A 15,095-nucleotide genomic window follows, 5' to 3' on the forward strand; every position below is an offset into this window, starting at 1 on the left:
CTCGGCCTGAAAACCGCTGTCTGGTGCATTGTGCCGAGAGTGCACGGCCGGGGACTGGTCATGTGAGAGGGAGGGGAAGGGTGCCAGGGCCACGGGGACTCTGACAACCATCCCGGCAATGCAGACCTCTTGGAAAGCGACTGCTGCATAACTCTGGTTGCCAAAGTGCTGAGAGATCTTTTTTGTCTTCAGAAATCCCCTGGAGAGTACCTCACCCCAACCCCCTATGCACCAGGGATGCGAGCCTTCCAGGCTTGCTCACCAAATCCCTCCTTGCTGGGAACAGAATCCACGGTGCTCTGGGGGCTGCTTGGCTCTCCAGGGTGGGCGGCCCACAACCGCCAATGTCAGTGCCTCACTCTACTTGCTCAGTCGCCTCAGAATCACCCAAGTGGCTGCTCCCCCAGGGAACCCTGGCTCCCACCCTTGCCTCAATATAAACATCACCTCCACGACACCTTGTAATAAAAATGGATGACTGAGGTGAAAGGCAGAAAGGCACGGGGATTTCCCTGGTGGTCCAGTGACCAAGACTCCATACTCCCAATGCAGGGGAGGGGGACGTGCCCAGGGTTCAATCCCTGGTCAGGGAACTACAACTCACATGGCGCAACTAAGAGTTTGTATGCCACAAGTAAGATCTGGTGGAGCCAAATAAGCAAATTAATATTAAAGGAAAAAGATAAAGGCACAAATCTTCATTTACTCACTCCTGTGAGCCTCCCCAGCCTCCAGGACTTGGCCGAGCCTGGCCTCTTCTTGAACTTCATGTCATGAGCTCCCACAGGGTGCACCCCAGGCGTGGCCACTCCCCTGCATGGCTGAGACCTGCTCTTGTTGGCCCCTGTGCTGTGCCACATGCTCCATGGTAGGCACATGCCACCGTCTGCTTGTCCCTGCTGGGGACAAGAACTTGGGCTATGGTCTGAGATATTAAATGGTGAGCAGCCGCAGACACTGGGTCCCAGCTCTTGGCCTGCATCGTGTGGGAAGGTCCCTGTGGGGAGGGGGGGCCTGGTCCTGGAGGCAGGGGCGCTCAGTTTTGGTAGCAATGAGCCCACGTTCACTCCTCCAGCTGTGGGTGAGCCACCTACCAGCATCTCTTGCTGTTTTCCCATCCAAGTACTAACCAGGCCCAACCCTGCAGATGAGCTCGTGTGCACTCAGGGTGGTATGGCCACGGACTCTCCTGTGGTTTTACTTCACGTCTCCCTGATGAGGAGCAAAACCGGGCACATCACCACAGGTACACTGGTCATGTGATGACCTCTCCCAGGCAGTCCTTGTTTTCTTACTTTTCCTCCTGGGAATTCTGTGTAGGGCACATTCATCATAAACACCTCCAGTTCATGGCATGTCTTTTTAAAAAAAAAAAAAAAAAAATTGGCTGCACTGGGTCTTAGCTATGGTATGCAGGATCTTTAGTTGTGGTGTGTGGGATCTAGTTCACCGACCAGGGATTGAACCCTGGGCCCCTGCCCTGGGAGCACGGAGTCGCAGCCACTGGACCACCAGGGAGGTCCCCCACGACGTGTCTTCTTACTCCTTTGATGGTGTCTTTCGACAAAGGGGCCTTAGTTTTAATCTGAGTCCAATTTACCAATATTTCCTATTACACCTGGTGTTTCTCGTCTTGTGAAAAAAATCTTTGTCTACCCCAAGGTCATGGAAGCATTGCATTTCCTTCTTGAAGACTGCTATTTTTCGTTTTGCCATGCCACAAGGCTTGCAGGATCTTAGTTCCTTGACCAGGGATTGAACCCAAGCCCCTTACAGTGGAAGCATGGAGTCTTAACCACTGGACCACCAGGGAAGTCCCCGGAAGCATTGCTGATTTAATCTTTTCACATTATTAGGCACGAGGTGGCTTCTCCTGGTTAGTTTTTGTCCACAGCAACTAATATCTTCCCTACCATATCTTGCCTGGCTTGACTACCTGGAACACAAGCCACGAGGGCAGAGGCTTTGCCTGTTTTATTTGCTGCTCTCTCTCTTGCACCAGGAATAAAGCCTGGTACACAACAGGTGCTCAATACACATTTTTTAAATGAAGAAACTGCTCAGGGTACAAGCCCTGGGGTCACAGAGCAGTGTGCAGACTCAGGTTTCAGCAGGGCCGTCTCTGAGCAAGGATGGCCCATTGCCCTGCCCCTGCATGGTCATTCATACAGCACCCTGTTCCAGAAAGGACCCTGGCAGCCACATCAGGGACCCCACTGCCCAGAGAGCGTGCTGCTGTGCGGACTGGCTCTAGAGAAGTTTCTGCAGGCAGAGCTGCTTGGAACTCCATCTCCGGCCCTGCTCTGAGTCCGGCTGCCTGGTAGTGGAGGGGAGGGGAGTGAAGGAGCCTGGGAGAACCTCGAGGCTGTCAGGACCCTCCCATGACCCCAGTTCAGACACAAAGAATGGAAGCGCCCACCACGGTCCTCGTGCCCCCAGCCTGCCCTGCACCTGCTCCGGCAGCAACGGTGGCTGCTGTTACCTGTGACAATGAAATTAATCTCCTGCCTCTAGATGTTAGCTCCCACAGCAGGGATCTTCTCCCTCATTCACTGTCCTGTCCCCATCACAACGAGACATGACATACAGAGGGGCTGAGTGACCAGGGCCTTGCCTGGAGCCTCACCCCCTCCCACATCTAGCCCATGGGTCCTTCCTTATTGAATGAGGTTTGCCAGAACCAGTCTGACCACACGGTGGGGGAGAGCCCCAGAGTCTAAATGACACATCCTTTGACGTGTTCTTGAAACCAAATTACATGTGGGGGACTTCCCTCATGGCCCAGGGGCTATGACTCCATGCTGCCAATGAAGGGGGCCAAAGTTCAGGGCACTTGGTGAGGGGACTAAGATCCCACAGGCCCCAGCTAAGATCTGGTACAGTCAAATAAATAACTAAATATTTAAAAAAAAACTACAACACATGAAGTAGAAATAAAGAATCAGAAGACTTCCCTGGTGGTCCAATGAGCCTGCCAATGCAGGGGACACGGGTTTGATCCCTAGTCTGGGAAGATCCCACGAGCCAAGGGGCAACAAAGCCCGTGCACCACAACTGCTGAACCCGAGCTCTCAAGTCTGCGCTTGGCAGCCAGTGAGTAGCTCCGCTCACTGCAACTAGAGAAAAGCCTGCACACAGCAACGAAGACCCCAAGCAGTAAAAACAAACAAAACCCTTAAAAAAAAAAAAAGATTCTCAGTATCTAAGAGATCATCCATTGGATATGCCACTCAAACAGATGGAGAAACCAGAGCGGTTATGAGAGCTGGCCCAGACACTGGGAACTGGGTCAGGCAGGACTTGAGTACAGGTCTCCTCGGCCAAGTCAGGGGTCTCTCCCATCCTTTCCCACGTCCTGTTCTGAATCGAGGGTCGGCAAACTTCATCTGTGAACAGCTAGTGTAAATGTTACAGGCTTTGTGTGCCATACCACCTCTATCACAACGGCTCAACTCTGCCATTGTTACATCGAAGTGGCCACACAGAATATGTAGGCCGAGGGAGTCTGGCTGTGTTCCTCATCCATGTTCTGCAGCTGCTAAGTCGCGTTTAGCTCTTTGCAACCCCATGGACTGTAGCACGCCAGGCTCCTCTGTCCTCCACTGTCTCCCAGAGTTTACTCAAATCCCTGTCCATTGAGTTGATGATGCCATCCAACCATCTCATCTTCTGTTGCCCCCGTCTCCTCTTACCCTCAGTCTTTCCCAGCATCAGGGTCTTTTCCAGTAAGTCAGCTCTTCGCATCAGGTGGCCAAAGTATTGGAGTTTCAACTTCAACATCAGTCCTTCCAATGAACACTCAGGACTGATCTCCTTTACGATGGACTGGTTGGATCTCCTTGCAGTCCAAGGGACTCTCAAGAGCCTTCTCCAACACAATTCGAAAGCATCAGTTCTTCAGTGCTCAGCCTTCTTTATAGGTCCAACTCTAACATCCATACATGACTACTGGAAAAACCATAGCTTTGACTATATGGACCTTTGCTGCAAAGTGATGTCTCTGCTTTTTAATATGCAGTCTAGGTTTTAATACACTATCCAGGTGTGTCATTTATAAAAAAAAAAATTTGATTTTCATATGATTTCATACCATGAGATAGTTGTCATCTTCTTTTCATGGCCTCACCACACAGCCTGCAGGATCTTAGTTCCCTGATCAGGGATCAAACTCGGACCTCCTAAAGTAGAAGCTCTGAGTCCTGACCACTGGACCGCCAGGGACGTCCCAAAATAGTATTCTTTTGATTCTCCGAAACTCATCTAAGAAAAAATTCTTAATTCAGACTATACACATACAAGTGGTGAGCCAGATCTTATTTCTGCTGATTTGGTTTATTGAGCCCTGGTATGAATCCTAAAAACAAAAGGAAGAATGTCTGTACTGGGGATGATAACATACAGCTTGGTGCCTTCCACTGCTCATCCTCTGACAAGGGCAGACACTGCAAATGGATCACAGCAGCACTCTTATCTTGAGCACTGAGAGCCTCAGGCAGGCAGAAGCAGTCAACTGAAGATGGTGCTCCTGATAGATCCTACTACTTGCCCTGCCCTGTCCCTCAACACCACTCTCCTTCCTAGAGTGCAGAGCTTCCTAAGACACCTCTAGATAACATCTTCTCACCCTGGGCCATTTTCTCTTTTGACTCTCAGTCAGTGAAATGTATCAGCAAGGGTCCTAGATAGGAGCAGCTGTGCTTAGCCACTCAGTTGTGTCTGACTCTCTGTGACCACATGGATGGTGGCCCACCAGGCTCCTTGGTCCATGGGGATTCTCCAGGCAAGAATACTGGAGTGGGTTGCCATGCCCTCCTCCAGGGGAATCTTCCTGACCCAGGGATTGAACCCAGGTCTCCTGCACTGCAGGCGGATTTTTTTTTTATTATCTGAGCCACCAGGGAAGCCCCAGATAGGCGCAGCTCAGGATATTAAGAACTGATCTAGCAGCAGAACGTTTCTCTGATACAGCATCTCAAGATACATGCATGCACATGGTACATGAAACCTGAAAATGAAATAATGAAACATATTAAAAAGCTATTAGTCCAGGAACTACTCTGATGGTTCCACCTTCCATGACAGGCAGACACGGATTCGATCCTTGGTTGGGGAACTAAGATCCCACATGTTGTGGGGCAACTAAGCTCACACGCCATGACGACAGCCCACAAGCTCCATGTGCTTTGCCATTAGAGAGGCCCCTGAGCCACGATGAAGAACCTGCAAGCTGTCATGAGGATCCTGTGTACTGCAATTAAGACCGATGCAGCCAAATAAATAAATGTTTAAAAACCCCACAAAACCATGGACCATGTATCCTTATTTTTCACAAAAGATGTTAGAAAATTACTTTCTAGGTTCAATTTTTGACCCATTACAAAGTCAAGGACATTTCGAGAATCAGAAAAGTGAAATGTCTAGGGCAGTTCCACTTACAGATATTTACTAAGAGCCTCCACCTGCCAGACATGCACTGCTATGAGATCAATCTTGTCAGATTTATGGCTTGTGATGTAGGAAAAATCCAGCCTCATGTACAAGTAAAAGGAGATGATACTCACCAAGGAACCTGCCAGTAGGAAAGGTCTCTAGGCCACCTGCCCTGTACTCTCAACACACTCTCCCAACAGAGGAGGGGGAAGGGGGACCTTATTACAGGATCCTCCTCCTGAGGAGGGCTAGACTGGCTGCAAGTGATAATGCTGATTAATAAGCACCTAATGAACCAACATTTCTAGTGAACAGACTGCTTTAAGGGAGCCAATGACACGCCTGAGGGCTTATGTTTCTTTTTTCCTTTTTAAAATATTTTTTTGAAATCAAGGGTCACATTACATTTGGCATTATGTCTCTTTTTAATAATTTTATTTTTGGCTGTGCTGGGTCTTCATTGCTGTGTGGGCTTTTCTCTTGCTGTGATGACCTACTATTCCCTGGGGTGCGTGGCTTCTCATCGCGAAGGTTCTCTTATTGCAGAGCACAGGCTCAGTAGTAGTGGCTCATGGGCTTAGCTGCTCCGTTGCAAGTGAGATCTTCCCAGAGCAGGGTTCGAAGTGTCCCCTGCATTGGCAGGCAGATTCTTTACCACTGGGTCACCAGGGAAGCCCTCAAGATTTTTTTTTTCATGTGGACCATTTTAAAAGTCTTTATTGAATTTGTTACAATATTGCTCCTGTTTTTATGTTTTGTTTTTGGGCCTAGAGGCATGTGGGATCTTAGCTCCCCAACCTGGGATCGAACCAATACCCCCTGTATTGGAAGAGGAAGTCTTTTAACCACTGGATCATTGGCGAAGTTCCTGAGGCTCGTGTCCTGGAACCACTTAGCTTGAATGAAACCTTTATGCTGGAGAAGAGGGACACCAGACCCAGGGCCACACAGCAAGTGGCAGAAGGCAGATCATAATGCAGACCACCTCTCAGGTGTGCCATCTGCTCCAGGTGTCTCAGCTATGGCACGTGGGATCTAGTTATCTGACCAGGGATCGAACCTGGGCTCCCTGCATTGGGGCACGGAGTCTTAGTGTGGCAGAGTTGGATACGACTGAGCACGTGAGCCACGAAGACCGTTAGAACTAGATCCCTATTTTTTTTGTTGTGCTCTTTGGCGTGCTCTGTCTAGACCACGGCAATTACCAGCAGAGAGTGAAGCCCAGGGGTGGAACTGGCCTGACACACTGGGGCAGCTAGAGCTTCTTCCAGCAAGGTCTGTGGCAGGCTCAGAATCTCAGTCTGGCTCAATAAGGCCACCCAAGTTAATCTTCTTGTGGTCTGGAGCCCCACTTGGCTAACAGCCAGGCCCGTGCCCATGCTCAGACTGGCCTGGGGTTGGATGATAGCAATCAGCACTCTTTCACAGCCCAGACCTGGCCCTGCAGGTGGAGGCCTGCCTCCTGCCCCCAGAGGACGCAAGCTTGGGCTCCTGACGGAGGGCCAGTGTGGCCTGCCACAGGCTGAGGCAGGAGAAGCCTGAGGCCTCCCTGCCGGCTCAGGAAAGGGCTCCAAGTCCACCCACTGTCACCCGCTCCCTTCTCCCCAGAGGCCCATGCTGAGGGGACTGCAGCCAACTGGGGCATCCTCTCCTAGAGAATGTTTCGGCTCAACAACCTGCCCGGGCCTTGTGACTCTGCCCCAGTTTTTCTTACAAATCAACGCACAACCTTTCCCCTGGAGAGAGATCTGCTTTTTGATTCTAATCAAGGTGTTCAGTGCGCCCGCAAGGGCAGAGGGCGAATGCTGAGAGGGTCTGAGTAGTGGCCCCCAGGCCCGGGTGAAGCTGCCATGGTGCATGAGGTGGGGCCCTTCATCACCCACGGGGGACTCTGGTGCTTTTTGTAAAGAGATAATTGTATTTATTTTCGGCTATGCGGGTCTTTGTGGCTGGGCGGGCTTTTCCCTAGTTGTGGCAAGCAGGGACTCTCCAGCCGCGGGGCTTGGACTTCTCATTGCGGTGGCTGCTCTTTTTGTGGAGTATGGGCCCTAGGGTTTGCAGGCTTCAGCAGCTGCAGCACGTGGGCTCTAGAACAGAGTCAGCAGTCATGGTGAGCAAGTCTAGCTGCTCAAGCGGGATGTGGGAACTTCCCAAACCAGGGATCAAACCCATGGCTCCTGCATTAGCAGGCAGATTTCTTAACCAGTGAGCCACCAGGGAAGCCCTGAATCTTGTATGGACCCCAGATCCACAGACCCCTACAGTTCTTACAGGGTCCTTGGTAAGCAGACAGGGGAAGGGGACCCAGAGGGCCCACCCAGTGGAGCTCAGCTCTGGAAGGCTTAGCCTGGGCACCTGTACACAGCACCAGCTTTCTGAACCCTCTGGGAATAACTTCTGAGAATCTCCTAAAAACAAAGATGTTATCTTGCACAACCTCAGCTCCGTGAGCAAACTCAGGACACCTGGTGCAGACATGCCTACACTGTCCCACACAGATTTTACAGCAGCCACAATTCTGCCCTGGAGCTGCTAACAGTCTAGCTCTATACCCCAGCCAGCTGGGCACAGAGGGGGTTCTGTGGGGTCCTAAGGAGGCTGACCCCTGGAGAAAGGCCTTCTAGAAGATGCACTTCTCTGAAGCCGTCCCAAAGGCGCCATGGAATGTGCCTTGGGACACATGACCACTGACTGGCATCTGGAGACAGTACCCAAATGTTCTGGCCACAGGCAGCTGCCTCCCTGCGAAGGGTCGGGGGAGAAGACAGCAGCTGGCAACACACACAGTCCCTGGCCAGACCCCGGAGCCTAACTTATTTGCATGTTTAGATTTTAAAGTGGAAATCCCTATTTCCAACTTAATTAATTCTGGTTTCACTCATGGCTACTTAACAGATGGTTCCTCTGTGTAGTTTTCAGGTTTCCAAGCACCAAGAAGAAGGTGCCCTGAGAGGTCCTGCATGCAGGCTTGGCCTCCAGGGCTGCCCAGGCCAGGATTGGTCAGCTGCAGATTCTTCCAAGCATTTTCCCATAGTGAACCCATAGCGGGCAGTGCATTTTCTTTCTTTTAAATTTACCATCTTAAGCCATGAACTTAAAAGACGCTTACTCCTTGGAAGAAAAGTTATGACCAACCTAGATAGTATATTCAAAAGCAGAGACATTACTTTGCTGACTAAGGTCCGCCTAGTCAAGGCTATGGTTCTTCCTGTGGTCATGTATGGATGTGAGAGTTGGACTGTGAAGAAGGCCGAGCGCCAAAGAATTGATGCTTTTGAACTGTGGTGTCGGCGAAGACTCTTGAGAGTCCCTTGGACTGCAAGGAGATCCAACCAGTCCATTCTGAAGGAGATCAGCCCTGGGATTTCTTTGGAAGGAATGATGCTAAAGCTGAAACTCCAGTACTTTGGCCACCTCATGCGAAGAGTTGACTCATTGGAAAAGACTCTGATGCTGGGAGGGATTGAGGGCAGGAGGAGAAGGGGATGACAGAGGATGAGATGGCTGGATGGCATCATGGACTCGATGGACGTGAGTCTGAGTGAACTCCGGGAGATGGTGATGGACAGGGAGGCCTGGCGTGCTGCAATTCATGGGGTCGCAAAGAGTCGGACACGACTGAGCGACTGAACTGAACCATTTAAAAAATATATTTACTTACTTATTCATTCATTTGGCTTCGCCAGGTTTTAGTTGCGGACAGGATCTTCCGTTGTGGCATGTGAACTCTTACTTGCGGCATGTGGGATCTAGTTCCCTGACCATGTACTGAACCCAGGCCCCCTGCACTCGGAGCACAACCTTAGCCACTGGACCACCAGGGAAGTCCTGGGATGTGTATCTTCATCCTGACATAGCAGGGGTTGCAGCTGCCAATGCCAGAAGCTGGACATGCCAATGTCAGAAGCCATACAATGCCAGGGCATGCTACTCGCAGGGCACACGGATGGGCGGCAAGGAGCTTGGCAAGGGTGGGTGTGGCGGCCCTAAGTCTGAACACACATGAAGGAAGCAAAAGGTTCCAAATCAGCACATTACATGCATGCAGACAAGGCTATAGATGCGAAGGTGCAAGCAACGATGACTGCATGGGTATTTGGACATAACTGTGGGGCGATCTTGAAATCAACACTTGAAAGCAGACTTTGGAGCGGTGCTGATCAGTGGCAGCTCAGGACAGGCCCAGCCACTTCTCTCTGGAGAGACCGCATGGAGCCTCCATGATCACCAGGGGCAGGAACGAAAGCCCCATGACCCCAGCTCAGCAAGGCAGGCTCCCTCCACGGAAGCCAGCTGCTGACAATGTCTGGTGACCATTCCGTGGCAGCCAAGAAGAACCAAGCTGTAACGGTCTCTCCTTCGGATCCACATTAACTCAAGTGCAGTGTTTAGCTAATCTCAGGGTTCTGGAAATGAAATGGGATCTTTAAGCCCAAAGTTTCACTTTTCCTTCTGGGAAGGAGTGGTCGGAAGTCTGAGAAAAAAAGTGAGTTAGGTTGCCTCTGATTTCTTTCTATATCTATTCTCCTTGGTGTGGCGCAGTGGTCAGTCCCTTAGAACTTTCCAGGTAGGTGACAGGTCCATCACAGAGATTATAACCTGGCCCAAAGAAAGGTCTGGCCTTTGTCCTCAGCTGCTAGGAGGCCATCTCTGGGCCCTGGGATGTCCTGCCTGGAGCGGGACAGGGTTGGGGTGACTTTCTTTAACTGGGGTCCTTGGGCACAGAGTCTAAGAATGTGATTCTAGGCAGAGGTGTGGGGTCACACAGCATCAGCTCAACCATAGAGGGGCTGGAGACCAGGCAGCCATGTGGTGGTCAGTCATGTCTATGTTACCGAGTTCCCAGACAGCAAGGCTTGCGGGCTGGTAATGCTCCGTGTGCGTCTTCCTGTAATGCTGCCTGCAACGCCACAGGATGCTGCTCCCTACGCCTCTCCCTTCGGCTGGTTCTAACCTGTGTCCTTTCGCTGTGAAAAACCATCACCATGAGCACACCAGCTTTCAGAATGTTCTGAGTCCTTCCAGGGGATCACTCAGTCTGAGGATGGACCTGGAGACCCTGGACTCTGCAGCTGTGGTCAGAAGAGACAGGGTGGGGCCGAATCCTACAGCTGCATGAACCACATCGTGGTTTTCCCCAGGACTTCAAATTGTCTGCTGAGAACATCAGAAATGTCAGCTTGTTCCCACACATCATCTCTGAAAGCATTTGCCACAAAGCAGCACTACAACCAAGACAATTCTCCTGCATTTGCTGCCTCGTCTGATCTCTTCCTGTGTGGTCACCAGCAAACCAGCAAGTGGAAGGCCCAGCTCCAGTCAAGAACCAAACTCATCTCAAAGCTGGAGGCGGGGGTACTTCTCAGAATGGTCTTATTTGCTGTCCTTCTTGTAACTGCTCTGCAGTTCCCCCAGCTTAATGGAGAGCTCCCAGTCTAGTGTTGGAGAAGGAAATGGCAACCCACTCCAGTTTTCTTGCCTGAAACATCTCACGAACCGAGGAGCCTGGCGGACTACAGTCCGTGGGGTTGCACAGAGTCGGACATGACTGAAGCGATTTAGCAGGCACGCCCAATCTAGCATGGCCGTCTATTCCAGGGGGACATGAGGTTAAACATCAGCCACCTGTCCAACCCTCAATGGAGGCACCGCTGTGTGGGTCCAACAGGGCTGGGAGCTCAGCTCTGTGATTGCAGCTGGGTTTCTCGGCAGGCTGGATGGCAGAATCCCTAACAGGATCTCTGTGTCCTAAAGACCAGTCTTGAGGGTTCCCTGTACCATGCCAGACCGATTTACCACCCATTTCACACAGCCCGGAGAATGGTGGTTCCCAGCAGCTGGGGGAGCCACTTTCTCTTGTGTGCCTATGGCGAAACACGATGCTCAGATGGATTTTTCTCTAAGTCACGGGATGACAGAAGGTGGACTGATATCTGACATATTTTGTCTTTCGTTTGAAAATATCCAGGGCCTTATCAGTAAGATGCTGGTTCCAAGTGTCTATTTACTGATTTGCTTGGCTGCACCAGGTCTTCGTTGCCCCAGGTGAGGTCTTCAGTTGTGCAACATGAACTCTTAGCTGCTGCATGTGGAACCTAGTTCTCTGGCCAGGCGTGGAACCCAGGGCCCCTGCACTGGTCCTCTTAGCCAGTGGACCACCAGGGAAGCCCTGGTTTTTTTTAACAGAGATGTAGCCTGCTACGGGGAAGTATATGCATCCGAGGTGTACTCCTGGTGAAGGGTTCAAGTGCAGACCCAGATTCCAAGGTCCCAGAGGGTCCCTAGTGCCTCTTCCCTGTCAAGTGCCCCCACCGGAAGTAACCACTGACCCACATCCATCACCAGTGATCCGCTTCTGAACTTCCTGTAACGGGAAGCACACAACTTGTACTTGTCAATGTTTGGCTTCTCTCCCTCAACAAAGCATCTCTAAGATTCTTCCAGGGAGCTGATATTTGGCTGTTTCTGTGGTTGGCAGAATTCTGCTCTTCCATTAGGCTACCGTGGACATGTTCTCCTGGGGGTGGACACTGGACTGTTTCCTTTAGGGCAGTTGTGATCAGAGCTGCTGTGGACGCACCTGTGCGTGTCTTCTGGTGGGCGTGTGCGCTCAGCACTAGGACTGGAGTGGCCATGCCAGAAGTGCAGTCAGTGTGCCCAGCTCTGGGAGACAATGCCCAGAGCCTGGTGCACCCATGAGCAGCGTGTGAGGTCCTGGAGCTCCACGTTCTTGGTGACGCCGTTCTGGGGCACATGAGGGGGCACGTCACTCCCATCCACTTGTATGTTTCCTTGTGGTCATGACATTCGTGCAGTGATCAGAACACTTTTTCATATGCTGACTGGTCATCAAGGCATCCTCTTCTGGGAGGTGTCTGTTCACGCCTTTTGCCCATTTTGTTTATTTTTAAATTTCTGGCTGTGCTGGGTCCTCAGTGCTGTGCATGGGCTTTCTCCACTCTAGTTGGGGTGCTTGGGCTTCTCACTGTGGTGGCTTCCCTTGTTGCAGAGCACGGGCTCAATAGTCCAGGACTGGCAGTTGGAGCACACCGGTTTAGCTGCTCCATGGCAGGTGGGATCCTACCGGACCAGGGATCCAACCCATGTCCCATGCACTGGCAGGCAGATTCTTGACCATGGACCACCAGGGAAGTTCCTGCCCATTTTATTTTTATTTATTTAAGGTCACTCCATATGGCACAGAGAATCTTACAGTTTCCCCACCTAGGATCAAACTTGTGCTTCCTGCATTGGAAGCGAGCGCAAGGTCTTAACCACGGACCATCATGGAAGTCCCTTTTGGCCTGTTTTAAAATCTGATTTTCCTTTCCAAGTCTGTAACAATTTTCACCATCTGTTAAGAGGGTGTCTTCTAATGAACAGATATTTTTAACTTTAGTGAAGTCTCACTTAAGAGTCTTCTATTGCTAGTGGCGTTTCTGACCTCCTGAAGAAGTCTAGCCTCTTTTCAGGCCATAAAGAGTTTCTCCCATGTTGTTCTTTTCACATTAAAAAAAAAAAACCTTTACTGAAATACAGCTCATTTACATCACATTTGTCTATCATCCATTTAAAATTAATACATGTGTGCAGGGAAGGGAGAGGTCAAGGTTCATCTTCTCTGTCTGGATATGCTAGCAATCTGCATGACGTTCAGAAAAACCCATCCTTCCCCACTGACCTCCAAGGGTCTTTGTTTTCTCGATTCTAACAAGGTTCTTTTGGAAGAATATCATTAGGAAGAAAAAACCAGGGTCTGTTGTTTTCACTGGATTTTTGTACGTTCCGTATTTTGAATAATTGTTGCTCTACACTTCTTGTTCTTTGTGGAATCTGCCTCAGAGGTGAAGTGTCCAAATGAGTTTGATGTTTTGTTTTCAACAATGACACAGGTTACATTCTTAGGCCCAGCAGCTGAACTTGAATCTGCCTCTTCTCCACTTCATCCTTTGTTTCTCTTCTAATGACGGAAAATCCTTAGCACAATTTGCATCCTTTATTTGGGTTCTATAACAGTCACTACTCACCCTAAAATTCACACTAACAGTTTCTCCAAGGGATGACCCCTGGGCTCACACCTTGACACTATTCCCTCCCACAGATTAATTCCCCCCGACTTTGCTTGTGACTAACTGCTAAGCATTGCTATAAATTCAAGCCTTCCTGCCATGGGGACAGCCTTATTGACCTGGATGTAGCAGGAAGCAGAATGGACACTGGGGGGCTGAAGGACGACCCTGGCTGCCCTGCGCACCTGCACACAACCTGCCCTGGGTGGGCAGGACACGCACACATCTCCTGGGAGCACTGTGAGAAAGCCATGATTTTCTTATTCTGCTTTTTCCATCTTTTCTTCCCCCTAGCCCACACTACATAGCATGTGGGATCTTAGTTGCCTGACCAGGGATTGAACCCGTGTCCCCTGCAAGGTAGCACAGAGCCTTAACTGCTGGACCACCAGGAAAAGTCCCCGTTTTTCTTAAGGAGATCTCCTGACCCACTCAGGACCCTCACTGAAGCAGAAAGCACACAGTCTTCTATTTGGTATCTCTCTGAGGGCAGGGACCCAGGTCTATGTCTTCTCAACAAGCGGCTGACCTGCGATGGCCCAGGGAGACTACAGCAGATGGGAAGAGGGCAGCGAGGGTGGGGGCAGGTGTCTACAGGAGACCCACTGGCTCTCTGCTCCAGCCACAGGAGCCTCCTCACCACGGTCCACTGGCCACGTGATCGGCCTCCATCACAGCAGACACCCTTGTCCTCTGCTCACCCCACTGGAGGGCCCCAGACCTGCCCTCCTTAGGGCTCCTCTCAAAGGTCACCTTCCTGCCCTCTCATCACAGCTGCCACTGTCTCCCCTCTTCCAGGACGTGAATGTCATGTCCCACGAGGGCAGAGACTCTGAGACAGAGAACCAACCAGAGCTTGTGGAGTGACTGCCCTGGAGGCAGTGGGCTCACAGGGCCCCCCCGGAGCCCCCACTTACCTGTCCTTGTACTTGATCACGGCATCCACGATCTTCTTCATTTTCTTGGTGAGGTTGGGCGGGTTAGGGGAGAGCTTCTCAGCAGGTGGCCGGCCACGCTTCTTCTGCTTCTTGCTCTCATCGTCCTTATCGCGGCTGCGAGTGCTGGTGGTTGGGGTGGAGGGGCCGGCGTCGCTGTCTCGCTTGCGCTTCCGTGACGATTTCTTCTGCCGGACCTCCTCTTCGATCTCCTCCAGCGTGCCCTCCTCGATGGCCTTCAGGGTCAATAGTGGTAAAAATAGGACAGCCAGCACCGAGGTCGACAAGCAGAGGCCGCGCGCAGACCCAGGGGCCCAGTGGGGGACAGCTCTGCCTCCCCAACCCCGTCCTTCATGGACATACGGCGTCTGTGACAAGTTGAAGAGTCACAGTCTCATGGTGCACAGCTGCAAAGAGTGGGTGCCTGTCAGCCCTCCACCGGGAGGTGACCTGGTCAACCAGACCTGCCATGTTATTAAACAATTGTGCTAAGACCCACATCCCACAGAATCAAGTGCTTCAAACACTGTCAAGCATGCAGTTCGATGGTATCAGGAACGTTCCCACAGGTGGACCACCATCCACCTGTGTGTGCACAACCGAGGTGGCAGTGGGATAGAGCCCCAGACCACACCATGACCCATCGTTTGGCTCACTAAGT

General features: G+C 51.2%; 1 protein-coding gene across 7 annotated transcripts in view; it reads right to left on the reverse strand.

The window, feature by feature from the left end:
- The window catches only part of SMARCA4 (SWI/SNF related, matrix associated, actin dependent regulator of chromatin, subfamily a, member 4), a 92,037-nt gene that overhangs the window by 6,796 nt on the left and 70,146 nt on the right, over positions 1-15,095 (reverse strand). For 4 of the 7 annotated variants that reach the window (XM_040240673.1, XM_040240672.1, XM_040240670.1 and 1 more), the window contains one exon: positions 14,417-14,670. In XM_040240673.1, coding sequence (XP_040096607.1) covers positions 14,417-14,670 — 254 coding nt within the window. Of the gene's footprint in view, positions 1-14,416; positions 14,680-15,095 lie in introns of all 7 variants that reach the window. The other 3 variants (XM_040240667.1, XM_040240671.1, XM_040240668.1) reach the window with 1 other exon arrangement.

The sequence above is a fragment of the Oryx dammah genome, unplaced genomic scaffold (genome assembly GCF_014754425.2).
Source record: "Oryx dammah isolate SB20612 unplaced genomic scaffold, SCBI_Odam_1.1 HiC_scaffold_5, whole genome shotgun sequence".
Classification (NCBI taxonomy): domain Eukaryota; kingdom Metazoa; phylum Chordata; class Mammalia; order Artiodactyla; family Bovidae; genus Oryx; species Oryx dammah.